This window comes from Panthera tigris, chromosome A3 (assembly GCF_018350195.1).
Source record: "Panthera tigris isolate Pti1 chromosome A3, P.tigris_Pti1_mat1.1, whole genome shotgun sequence".
Taxonomy (NCBI): domain Eukaryota; kingdom Metazoa; phylum Chordata; class Mammalia; order Carnivora; family Felidae; genus Panthera; species Panthera tigris.
Window position 1 is genome coordinate 86,089,406 of NC_056662.1, and position 13,145 is coordinate 86,102,550.

Sequence of the window (13,145 nt, forward strand, 5' to 3'; positions counted from 1 at the left end):
AAGCTGTCTCATGCACTCTACATTATACCTACATCCTCTCAGAGGAAGAGGATGTTTATTATAAACGAGGAACCAGTGGCTCCTATTGGTTAAATTACTTCCCCAAAGCCATACTGGCAAACAGAAGTCAAACAACTTGAACCCACTATCCCTAATTGCAAGTGCTAGACTCTTCCTGAAAATTCTTCCTGTACAAAGGATTACCTACACCTTGTCTCACAACATTCTGATTTTTAATGACCCTTCCCAACTGAACCTCCCTGTGAGCAATTCAAGTCAGAAAATGCTTCCACAATATTTTGGGGTTGCTCAGATATGAGCAATGAGAACATTGGGAGAATTTTCTAAAACTCATAATCCATATTCAGCCAGTGGTAGAGCCTACAAACCCTTGCCGTTCTACCTCCTTTAGTTTACTGGTTTATTTCTGGAAGTAGCTATTTTACACAGAAAATGACATAAAGATTTTTAACCATATTAGGTTAAGAAAGATAACTGCCTCACTGATCCTAAGAAAATGAATTTAAAAATTAAAGGATTTGCCTAAAGTCAGATTAGACCCTTCCAAGCCATCTCCGACTCCTCTCTCTTTCCCCACATTGGTCAACACATCACGTTGTGCCACCTTGGCACAACTGACATTTTGAGCTAGATAATTACTTGTGGTGGGGAGGGAGAGCTGTTGGGTATGCTGTAGGATATTCAGCAATATCCTTGGCCTATATCCACTAGATGCCAGTATTACCTCCCACCTGTAACAATCAAAAATGTCTCCAGACATTATTAAATGTCACCCGGGATAATCGCTGTTGGGTGAGAACCACTGCTCAAGACCAGTGGTCTCCAAACAGAGGGCCACAGAACAATCCACTGGGGAAGAAAAAAATATATATGAGACTCTCTACTTACATTAATTTCCATCTTAGAAAATAAGATTTTATCTTTATTTACTAGATGGCCCAACACTAGTGCTGCCATCCAGTCTCTATATCAGTCACATGTCTCATATGGATCTGATGGAATAATGAGCAAAGAGTGGAAGCTCCAAAGCACGGGCTGCACAGTTCATGTGCTTGGTTAAGTGGATTTACTGATTACATCTGTTTTAAGTGAATTAATCTTCATAAAGCAAACAAGGGGCAAAGATTCCTGCAAAGATATATTGGATTAAAGATAATAGGGGCACCTGGGTGGCTCAGTCGGTTAAGCGTCCGACTTCGGCTCAGGTCATGATCTCACGGTCCGTGAGTTCGAGCCCCGCGTTGGGCTCTGTGCTGACAGCTCAGAGCCTGGAGCCCGTTTCGGATTCTGTGTCTCCCTCTCTCTCTGCCCCTCCCCTGTTCATGCTCTGTCTCAAAAATAAATATACGTTAAAAAAAAAAAAAAAGATAACAGAAGCATACATGAAGAACAAGATAATGGTAGAGCCTCAATTCTATTTGTGGTATACTTAACTCTCTATCAGTCACATTACGATGTACAAACAGTCACAATCTAATATGACAAGAAGTTTACCAAAACCTATCTAGAGGACTTAAAAGACAGATTTGCATCTATGATCAAAAATGATGAATTTCATTTTAAGTATATACTGTGCCTTCAGATATTAGTTAATGATAGCAGGACATAAATAAATAAGCATGTACATAATGAAGGAATTAAATGTTTAACTGATAGTGCCATTCTATCCAAAGAGTTTAGAGACTATTGCTCTAAACCAACACTGTCTAATAGAACTTTCTGTGATGATGAAATATCTTCTATCTGTGCTGTCCAAAATCATAGGCACTAGCCACATGTGGCTATTAAGCAACTGAAAAGTGGCCAGTGTGCCTGAAGAATTAAAGTTATATTTTAATTTAGATAATTTAAATTTAAACAGCCATATGTGGCTCTGGCTACTTTATTGGACAATGTAGCCCTGGACCACTAATAGATTATGCTATCTCAACACATAAAGCTCCCAGCAAGCAGTGCACTTCCCTAAACTTTTGTCTTGGGCCATGTTATTCTGCCTAGAAAATTCTCTCAATCTTTTCCATCTAGTAATAAGTTCTTGTTTTTGAAGACATACCTCAAATATCCCCTTTCTTCAGCTTTTCCTGACTATTCCTGACCCCACAAAATTCATGGCTGCCTCTTATCTGTTCCCCTCCCCTTTTTACATCCTTCCATTATTGCACTTGGAGGTATTGGCTCATGTACCTGAAGTGCTCTCACTGTGAATTCCTCAAGGCAGTCTTATTTCTCACTGGCTGATGCCCAGCACATAGTGAGGGCTCAGGAACAGTCACTGGATATGGCAATGAACGAACCAACAAACCTTGACCTCCCCACTTATACTCCAGTGCTCCTTCCACCACACCAAAAAATGGCTCCAGAAAAGCAGACTGAAGGCCACTCTTTGCTACTTCACAGTGCCAGATGCTACTTCAATAGACAATACCATTTCTATTATTGTCACTGTTTGGCTCTTTCAGATGCAGATGTCACAGTTATTTCTTCAGCAGGCTTAGAAAGCATTTATCCTTGCAAGAGTGCAAGATGAAGGTACATGGTGGTGTTAGTCCCCTTTCTGAGATGCCAACTTTCAAACACTGTGACGACTGCTCTGGTGCCGTAATGTTTCGTATGTACTTTATGAATGTTTATCAAGCTGTCCCCATGTACTCTACGTGCAGTTTTAGCTACTGAGGTACAAGTATATGTCTCCCCTCATAATCTCCCACTCAAAACCCACGTGAAACTGTTTCTCTTCATCATCTCTCATTAAAGGAGTGTGACTTTGCTAGACCAAAAGAAAGGCTTTGACCATGCAACTAACTGCTTATTCTGGATTTCATTTCTGAATTCTAGATTTGGCTATATTTAGCAAAGCTATAACCGTCATCATGCCTGAAGCCAGGAAGAAGACACCATTCACAAACCACCCCCTGAAAATCTGCAGTTGCCACTAAAAAACCAGACTTCCCAGCAGGCAAAGACATCTGAAGTGGGAGGGATCAAATTGGTGTCTGCGTCAGAGAAGACCTCAGGTGCTTGTAACTAACTCTCTGCCTGGCACTAAAGCTCTCCATAACCTTATTTCCTCTTTTCTCTCCAACCTACCTTCTGCTCTGGTCAATCATCGTCATTATTTCCCCCGTCCACTCTCTTCTGTAACACTGGTCATCCCTCTCCCCCACCTACTTCTCCTTCAAGCTGCCTGCCTCTCACGGAACCTTCAGGACCATCCTTCTCCCCGACACTATCCCCTCCCTTGCCCCACAAATAGCACAGGGTTGAGGCACACAGGGTAGCAGTGCATAATGGAGAGCTACTCAATGGTTACTCAAAAAACCCAGCAAGTGAAGAAAGTGAACAGCAAGGGAATAGCCAGGGAACAAATGCAGAATTTCCTTCTACCATTCTATGCCCTTCTTTCCTTGATTCTGGAAGGGAAACTTGTGCTAACCCAAATGATAACACTGGACTCGTCAGTGTTCCTGAACTCATCATACTGTTTCACCACTCCACACTTGCATAGGCTCCTCTTTCTGCGGGGAAGGCATTGGGCAACCCTCATCTGGACCATCTGCTGGGCAATTTCCATTCCTGTTCAAACCAGACATCATCTATAAACCCTCACCCTCAGGCCCTCTCTTCATCACCTCATAACATCTTTTTACCGTCTAGTATGTACCAAGAGCCATGCTAAGTGCTGGCCACTGATCTTGGGGTTATTTGTTGGTCTGTGAGCACCTGAAGACCCAGGCCCACATCCTGTTCTTCTCAGTAGCTCTGGAACGTAATGCAGTGCCTACCACAGAGGCCTAACGAAAATTCACTAAACGAGTACATGTATGTATCACATCAATACCAACACAATAGAATTATGCTGCATATGCATGTGTATACACATACATACATACACGTATACATATGTTTGTTTTAGGTCATTTCACACACACACTTTTAAGCCTCACTACCTTGTGATGTTGGGAGGAGAAATCGTCAGCTTACTGGTATGGAAACTCACTTAGTAGTTCTTGTTAACTCTAGACCTGGATTCCTTTAGTATAAGTAAGGAAACTGCTCTGCAGGGGCACGTGACCCACCTTATACAGAACTGATGCAGTTCTGGAATGTGGTCTTAGACACAGTAGGAATTCGACAAACATGTACTGTTTAAAGCTTAGAACGTAAGGCCTCACATAGCTAAGGATGTATGACAAAGGCACTACTCTTCAGTCCTTCTCTGAGCACTGCTCCTATTTTCCCATGGAGCTTATTCTGGAAGCTTAAACCCAGTCTTTCCTTGACATCACATGCCCATTACCTCAGACATGATTAGGAAGTCATCATGGCATCTTTACTAAGGAAGCTAAAGAGAAAATATCTCCCTCTACACCCAGCCTAGAGATAGCCATATCCTTCTGAATTCATGGTGTAGAGCCTTCACTTCTTCCAAACAAGCCCTCGGTGACTAGTTAGTGAAAGCAGATGAACAGTGCTGATGCTGCTGATGGAGATGGCAGCCTAGACATTCTCCTTTATTACTACAGCAGCTCCTCCTCGGTGTTCCTGCATTCCTCACTATAAAGCAGAGACCAACACCCAAATTAGAGAAACAGGGGTGATAGGTGGGATGTGGTGGGAAAAGAGTCTATGTTTAAAGCCCACCCTCCCCATACTGCCTGGCCACTGTTCTGGGCACTCGCACAGTTGTCCTCGGACAACTCTGGCTGGGACTGGTGGTTAGGGCAGCACCTGGAAACTCAAAAAGGAAAGGGTACAGGAAGGAACGTGGCTACCCAAAATATCTATTGACCCTTGAAGGAGCTAGTGAGGCTTCTGCAGAAAAATATCTGACTCTGTCCACCCACAATAGGGAACGGGATGGCTGCAGATCGCTGTAGCCAAACTAGCCTTCACAATGCCCCTTCACTTCCCCTGAACTATATATAGGATGTAATGTTGCTGCCAAATAATGGCTGCCGCTCGTTGAACACCTGAAAAATGTTAAATAATTCATATACATTGCTTCATTTAATCTTCACAACCACTCCATAGGACAGGGGTTCTTGATCTTTTGCTTGCATCAGAACCTCTCCAGAAATCTGTTAAAGCCCCACACTCTTCGTTTATGGGGTGAGGCCTAATTCGCATTTCTAATAAGCTTCCAGATGATGCTGATGCTCCTGATCCAGGCTCTACACTTTGAGAACCACTGTCATAGGGAAACAGATTTGAGACAGGCTTGAAAAGTCTTATCCAAGGTTTCACAGCTAGTAAAGAACAGATGCAGAATTCGAACCTAGATCTGCCTGACTACACAGACACTGCTGGTAACCGTGTTGTACTGTATGTGTGAGTATCTGCCTTGTCTTCCCAAATTGTGACAGCTCCTTAAAAGCAGACATCACCCTTTAGAACTCCCCATATCCCTCTCAGAACCTAGCAGTGCCTTTTTACTTAGTGGACGCTACATAAATACTTTGTATACTGACTCCTACATAGCTATATACTTCTAAGAGCCACAAATGCAAAGTCTCAGTTAAAGAACATAAAAAGAACATTATCACCAGACCCAGTTTTACGTGAGACTCTCTCCTGCTGCTCTGAGTCTTTGTCCATGCTGTCTCCACACTTGGATAACTCCTACTCATTTGGTCAGTCACTTCCTGCAGAAAGCAATCCTTGGCTCGCTAAAACTGAGGGCCGCTGCACCCTAAGCTCATCTCCATAGCACATATCACTCTATCCTAACTGGCTGTTTCCATCTCTCAAAGTAGTTTGTAAACTCTAGCATCTAGTTTTATGTCATACCTCCAGGGTCTAGCACAGTGCCTGGTACGTCATAGACACTCCATAACTGCTTGTTGAATGAACAAATAAATGAATGCAGAGCTGCAAGCCCTAAGTTCCACTTAAAAATATCATAATGCGTGATGTGTAATTCTCAGGGATGAATTCCAGGGAAGAGGAGGACAGCCTAGATGACAAAGACCAATTTTCCTTTTATCGTCCCCATCATTCAGATTCTGAGAACAGGTACTGCTTAGGGTAGCCCCACGTACAAGGAGACAATATCCTAGCTGAACCAGATGCTCCCGGGCTATAAAGTCAGCAGAGGCCACTCAAAGAGAAGGAAAGAGCTCTGTGCCCCTCATTCCTCCTGATTTCTCTCTCACACACTCCTTCTCCATTTCTCCATCCCACTGCAGTCAAGGGCTTTGGCACGGGAATGAAAGAGACGGATCAGACTCAAGGGTGCGGATCTGGCAGCGGGCACAGAAGCATCTCCCATCCTGCACCAAAGCCCACAAGGAAAGATCCAGAGGGACAGTGACTCAGGCCCCGGATTAAGTCCAGCTAGAGCAGTGCTGAGAATGGAAAAGAGCAACAATTTCACAAGGACATTAATTGTCAGATCTTTTTTTTTCTAAAGTGCTTTTAAAGTAATGGCTTCCACCCTAACCCCAGAAAACTGGGCCCGGTTGAACCCAGTACTCCAGTACTTGCACAAGCTGAGAGTCAAACAGCTTTTTCCTCCTCCTAACCCACCCGCCCACAACACTCACCATGACAGGGATCTCCCAGGCCCAGGTTAGGACCCTTGCTTCAACCTTAGCTTGCAAAAAAGGCTCCACTCCAGCTAATAAACTGTCCCCCCACAACCACCATGCTGCAGTAACAGTGGCATCCCCCTTCCCCAATCCCCTCTCAACCGATAACACAACCTACAGCAGGTTGGCCCCATTCAATTAGCTTGAATAGCTTCATGCCAAGGAAATCGCTGCTTTTATTAAAAATAAAAGCACACAAGGCAGGCAATGGGCTGTGAAAAGTATGAGTCTGGTGTAATTATGAAGGTCGAGGTTAAGGTTACCAAAAGAGACATGCAAAGATTTCCAGAAAGCCTGGAGGATAAAAAAACATATATTTACATATCTATAGATACACAGATGAACACACATGTAGGGAATTTACACAGCAGATCTAAATAACATCTTCTCCAACAGAAGAAAAATAAAAATCAGATGTCACTCTCAAGTAATTCTTTTGGCTAAAAAATAAAAACTAAAACAGGAGGAAGAGGGGCCTAGTGGACTGGTTTCAAAATAACCACATTCATCTCATGTAATTTCTGTTATCTTAGCTACATCCTGGGGACCTGATTACAGTTGGGTCAGGAAACAAAACTAGTCAAATTCACCAAGAGCCTTCGCTATTAGAAAAACATATTCCCATTCTTTGAAAATCCTCTCTTCCTCCAGTGCGTGCTCATGGGAGTGGGAAAGTTGGGTAGAAGGAGAAACCCCTCTCCCTTCTTAAAGGTACTCCATCTCCACCCTTCAGCCCTCACATCAAGATTTCAAGTTTAAAGAGGATGACAAGCCCAGCACCCTACATTTGATGTGAAGCTTTACACTTTCACACATACGTTTTCCCTCTGATCCTTGTAATTCAGTGAGGCAGACAAGAATTGGCTTGCCAATTTTTAAAAAATAATAAAAGGTCACTGAGGTAAACAATTTCCAGCAACGTCCTTCCATCCCATAAGCCCTGTCACTTCCAAACCTCAGTTTTAAATTTTTCAAGGACAATGATTCACTGAGCAAGGGAAGGGGGAAGGGGGAAGGGAGGGTCAACTGGTCAAAACCCATTCATACACTGAACAACTAGAAACCAGTCTTGCTGCATCAGCACAAGATTTTAATTCACGGCGCACTGAAAGAGTCCCACCATACCTTCCGCCAACACCTCGTCCACAGTGACCTGCTGTCGCCCAATGCCAAAGACCCTTCCGATGTAGCCACTGCCCAGGCCCGAGGTGCTGCCCCCACCTCCGCTGGAGCCAGAGCCCAGGCCAGAGCCGCCCTGCTCTCGCCGGGAGTCGAAAAACTTCTTCATCTTGAGAATAGGAAGCAGTAAAGCAAAATACCGAAGGTTTCTGGATTTTTTTTTTTTTTCTAAGAAAACAAGAGATCCAAGGATTTCTTCTCGGATTTCAGCTCGCAGAGGAGCCACCCGAATCCGGCCGTGGGGGTGGGGGCTGAGGGAGGATGCCAATAGGAATATGCGTGTCAATCGCGCCGCGGTCCCCTCCTCCTCAAGAGAGCGATTCGCGTAAGTTTAAACCTGTGATGACAGAAGAAGAGAGGATGAATCAGTAACACACTTACGAATTCAACCGCTGAGTCCTAGAGGGAGCAAAAGCCATCATCCCGGGGAAACGCTTCATGCATTTTCCTAGCGAGAAAAATTCTGGTGCTGAAATCCCGGCAGAGCGCCGGACCCCGTCCCCGCGGCTCGGAAAAAGGAAGGATCTGGCCGCCTCGGGCAGCGCCGACCCAGCCGATCACTGCCTTCCCCTCCTCCTCGGTCTCCCCGCCGCCCCGCGAGGCAGCATCCCGGCGGCACCCACTTGAGAAGGCTCGGCGGCTGGCGCCCAGCTACCAGCCCTGCAACATTGTCACGGCCGCGGGGCCGGCCTGCGACGCGGAGAGGAGGCGGCGCTGCAGCGAGAGCCGGGGCCGCGTTCGGCGCCCGCCCGCCCGCCAGCTGATCCCCGGAGCGCCCAGCGGAGACTGACCCGCCGCCCCTCCCCCGCGCGCGCTCCCGCCCGGCTCCATCCACCCAACCAGGAAGTGAACCGCCGCCGGAAGTGCCTCTCGGGACGGCGCGGCGAGGGGCCGAGGCCCTCCTATTGCTGCCGCCCGGTCGCGACAGACGAGAAGGAGTCGTGGGAGAGAAGGGGACCCAGGAGGGGGGTGTCTCAGTGTGTACAGAGTTTTGTAAAAGAACTTTTATCGCCCGATCCGCAGTGCACCATGGGAAAGGTAGTTCGGCGCAAGCCACCGGCTGGACTACAACTCCCAGGATGCCCCTGACGGAGCGAGCAAAGCGGCTGCGGTGGCCTCCTTGGCCTCGAAGGTGGTTAGTGGGGTGGTGCATTTGTGGGGATTCGGTTATTTAAACATATCCGGTAAAGAAACCGCCAAGGACTAGGAAACTGCTGTATGTTCCACCCTTTTGAAGCCATCTTATTTGCGGTTTGACCTTCCTGCACAAGGGATTCTGGGGGTTGTTGTTTCCAAACGGATCGAGAGGCTGACACCTGAAGGACGCGGCTTAACCGCTTAGCCTCTGGCCGGTCCTGCGGGGCTTACCGACGTCACCTGGGCAGAAGGTGGAAGACGAGGGGTAATCGGGAGAATTTTGCTGGCAATTGGTCCAAAGCCACAGTCGAACGCCAACTCTGAGTAGAACCTGTGCCCTTCCGCCGCCAACCTCAAAAAGCCGTTTTTGCTCCCAGATGTTGAGAGCCGCTCGGCGGTCAGCTCTGAGCTAGGCGCAGTGAGAGCGCTTAATAAGACAGTGTCTCGGCTGGGAATCTACAGGCAGGACTCCAACCGAGAAACTTAAACGTTGTGTTCAGGGCAGATTCTAGGGTACCAGCAGATCCAAGCCGTTGGCTGTGACCCCAAACTGGGGCTGGCTCGTCTGCCGACAGTGACCCTCAGTTCTTCCACGTTTGCTGATGCTGTGGGTGGGCCTTACCTTCACATATCCCCTCACACAAGAACCCAAGACTGATCTGTTGTTACTTCTTTTTCACTCAAGATTCCCTCCTTCCCTGATGCTGATTTTTACCCTGATACCGCCTGACTGCCAAACTCCACTTGGCGGACAATGTGATTTTCATCTGCCAAATGCAGAAGACTTGGAAGGCCAGTTACTACCCTTCTACATCCCTAGATTTCCTGATGGACGGTGCTTAAGGTAGTTCCAAATCCTTGCTCCCTCCCCATCCATGATTTTTCTAACTACCCGAATATAGGTTCTTTCTCACCTCCACCTGCTCTCCCTAATTCTCCGACCGCGTTCTTGACTTGTACTTCGTCCCAGAACTTTTCAACAAGCATTTAAGGAGAGGAGAAAAGGGTACTCTGGGGGGGAGTGGAGGCCGGGGGCGGGGATGGTTCTTGTTTTCTCTAATCTGAATATTGAACTGAGCTGTGACTGGGTTGGCAGCAGCGTTGCTGTGCTTTCTCTTTTCCTTCTTCCTCTCCTCCTCCTCCTCCCCCCCCTCCTCCTCTTCCTCCTCCTCCTCCCCTTTTCAAGTAGTGCCTTTGCAGTTAAGCTTCCTGTGTAGAGACAGCATTTCTTCTTCCAGAGGGAGTCAATGTTGTCACCTCAGTTCACAAATTCATGCAGCCACCTCCAGGGTGGAATGCAGCACCTGCTAAAACATTCCCTGAAAGGAAGCCCAGGGAGCATTTCTCTGCACTTGCCTTAAAAGGCTAGATTTTGTCTTAAGGAAGTTTGGAATAGACCTTAAAATAGACGGGAAATCTCATTTGGAATTAGATTCATTGACCTCCAACTTTCTCTACATCTATTGATCTTGACTGACTTTTTAAGTTTATTTATTTATTTTGAGAGAATGAGTGAGTGTGAGGGCTCTGGAGCAGGGGAGGGGCAGAGAGATGAGAGAGAGAGATAATATTCCAAGCAGGCTCCAAGCCCAGTGTGGAGCCCAATGTGGGGCTTTATCTCACTACCGTGAGATCATGACCTGAGCCAAAATCAAGAGTCAGTTGCCCAACTGACTGAGCCACCCAGGTGCCCCTTGACTGACTTTTTTGAAGAACTTCTGTTGGTCCTAGAATCTGTTTCTATCTCACTTTTTACCTTCCTAGACATTCCTGTTACCAGACTAGGCCAGACTTAGGCAAATTCCAACTCTCACTTCTGAGATACAAAAACTTGTTTTTATCTGATAGGATTAAGGTAGCTAACAAGCAGCCATCTGGACGATTTAAGGACGTTTTTAAAGAAGCAAAAGAAAGAAAAAACCATTAGAACACTGGATTTCTTGCTTTCCATTCTCTCAGAGACTACTAGCAATTATAATGATAAAACTACAGTTTTTCATCCTTTACATATAACAAGTTATTTGTTGGTAATGTTGAAATAAGGTAGTATTGTTTTACTCATTTTATTTTATTTTTTAATTTTTTTAATGTTTTTATTTATTTTTGAAGGAGAGAGAGAGACAGAGCATGAGCTGGGGTGGAGCAGAGAGAGAGGGAGACACAGAATTCGAAGCAGGCTCCAGGCTCTGAGCTGTCAGCACAGAGCCTGATGCAGGGCTGAAACTCACGAACTGGGAGATCATGACCTGAGCCAAAGCTGGACACTCAACCGGCTGAGCCACCCAGGCGCCCCTGTTATACTCATTTTATAGATGGGGGAACTGAAGCATAGAGATAAACGACATGCCCAAAGTCACACAGATAGTGACTGGCAAAGCCAGGGCTCAAACCCAAACATTTTGGCTTTAGAGCCCAGTGCTTAACTAGCTACACTGAACTGTCAACTTAGAAAGAACAACTATAAACTGATTAAAATACTTTAAAATATTTAGAAACATATTTAGAAACAGCAACAGACCAGGAAACAGGGAATCTTTGCCCTCCATAGCTGTGCCCCTAGACCACTTACATCTCTGGACCTATTTTCTCAGCCATAATACCAGTGCTGTCCTGCAACTCTTAGTAATTCTCTTGTTCCTAAGTGTAGAATAATCAGATTTTTTAAAAAATCAAAGATCAGCCACGATAATCTCAAACTCCTACCACACTTACTTTCTGTATAATTTGCCCCACCCTTCCTTGTGTTCCTTCCTATTCATCTTTTCATGTATATTGTCACCTCAAGTACTAAAAGTCAGAGAGCAGTCTTCTACTTAACTCCACTTATCTCCTCGAACACTCAATACAGTAGTTTGTATCCTTACCAGTTCTTAAATAAGCCAAGTAATTGACTTCAAATGAAATGTGACATAGAAGAGAGCAGTCTGATTAAGGTAGAAAAAATTGATTTGAAGTAGTCTGAACTAGGTAAGCTTGAACTCAGTCCAGGAGATACTATGGATAAATAATCAAAAAGAAGAGGGAAAGAGACATTACTGTGTATTTTCCATATGCTAGTTACTGTATTAAGCACTTAAAATATTATCTTGTTTAATCCTCATGTTTGCATCTCTGTGAGGTAGATACTATTACCTATTATTAAAGTAGATACTATTATACTATTATCCCCAGTTTTATAGATGAATGGTGAAGATTTTATTAGTAGCAGAGGGATGTGTATAGTTTGTGAGGTTTGCAGAAAATTATTTGTTCTGTGATGTGGCTAACTCATGTCACAGTAAACCCAGTTATAGCAAATGTGTGGTGCATCCTTAGAGGAAATCAAAGGGAAGGGGACCAACATGAATTAACTACCTTAACTAAGGCCCCCACTGTGTTGGATATTTAATTATATCATATCATAATACACCTATGAGGTGTTCATTGCTTTTATTTTGTCAATGTGGAAACAGGCTCAGTGGGGTTAATGTATGTCAACTGTTGCTACATAGAGCCTATAAAGGGCAGAGGCAGAATCAAAACCTGACTCACCTCAAAACCCTCGTAATTTTCACTATACCGTGTAGCCATTCTATATTGCCAGCTTTTAGTCCAATGGAATTTATTAGAAATGCAGATTATCAGGCCCTACTCAGATCATTAACTGTTTGATTATTAAATAATGAACTAATCTAATGCATCACTTAAGGGAAAGAACCATATACATTTTTCTCCACTTTTGGTTTAACATTTTTAAAAACTTTTTTAAATTTAAATGTTTGTCCTGTTCAACTGAAGTATAATTGACGTATTTATCATCGTTGTCTTTTCTCCAGCACTAAAAATGATACACAGGGATACAGTTCTCAGAAATTCATTTTCAGCAATTCCTTAATGCTTAATATGAGAGCAGAGGGTTAAAAGTGAATAAAATATAATCCTCACTTTCAAGGGATTTCAAATATCCTGTAAAATTAAGTGTATTAAAATGATAGAGGGAACTAACTCTGGTAAGAAAGGCACAATCAGAGTAAAAACAGCTAGAATATATTTATGTAGGGACAGGGGCAGTAATCCCCTTTCACCAACCATCCCGGTGATTCTGATTCATATTCAAGTTTGAGAACCACTGTTTAGCAGAAGGGAAATTATGACAACCATCTTCCTCCTTTGAAAAGGACATTCATTGTTTTTTGTTTTCTGGTTAGAAGAGTAATTACATAATCATTGAAGAAAGTAAGT

The 13,145-nt window shown here is 44.5% G+C and overlaps 1 protein-coding gene across 15 annotated transcripts in view; it reads right to left on the reverse strand.

The window, feature by feature from the left end:
• Positions 1-8,556, reverse strand: part of AAK1 (AP2 associated kinase 1) — a 168,656-nt gene extending 160,100 nt beyond the window's left edge. For all 15 annotated transcript variants that reach the window (XM_042981620.1, XM_042981618.1, XM_042981619.1 and 12 more), the window contains exons 1-2: positions 8,411-8,556; positions 7,734-8,124 (exon numbers count right to left, since the gene is read on the reverse strand). In XM_042981620.1, coding sequence (XP_042837554.1) covers positions 7,734-7,896 — 163 coding nt within the window. In that variant the 5' untranslated portion in view covers positions 7,897-8,124; positions 8,411-8,556. The remainder of the gene's footprint in view (positions 1-7,733; positions 8,125-8,410) is intronic.
• Positions 8,557-13,145: the final 4,589 nt, after the last annotated feature.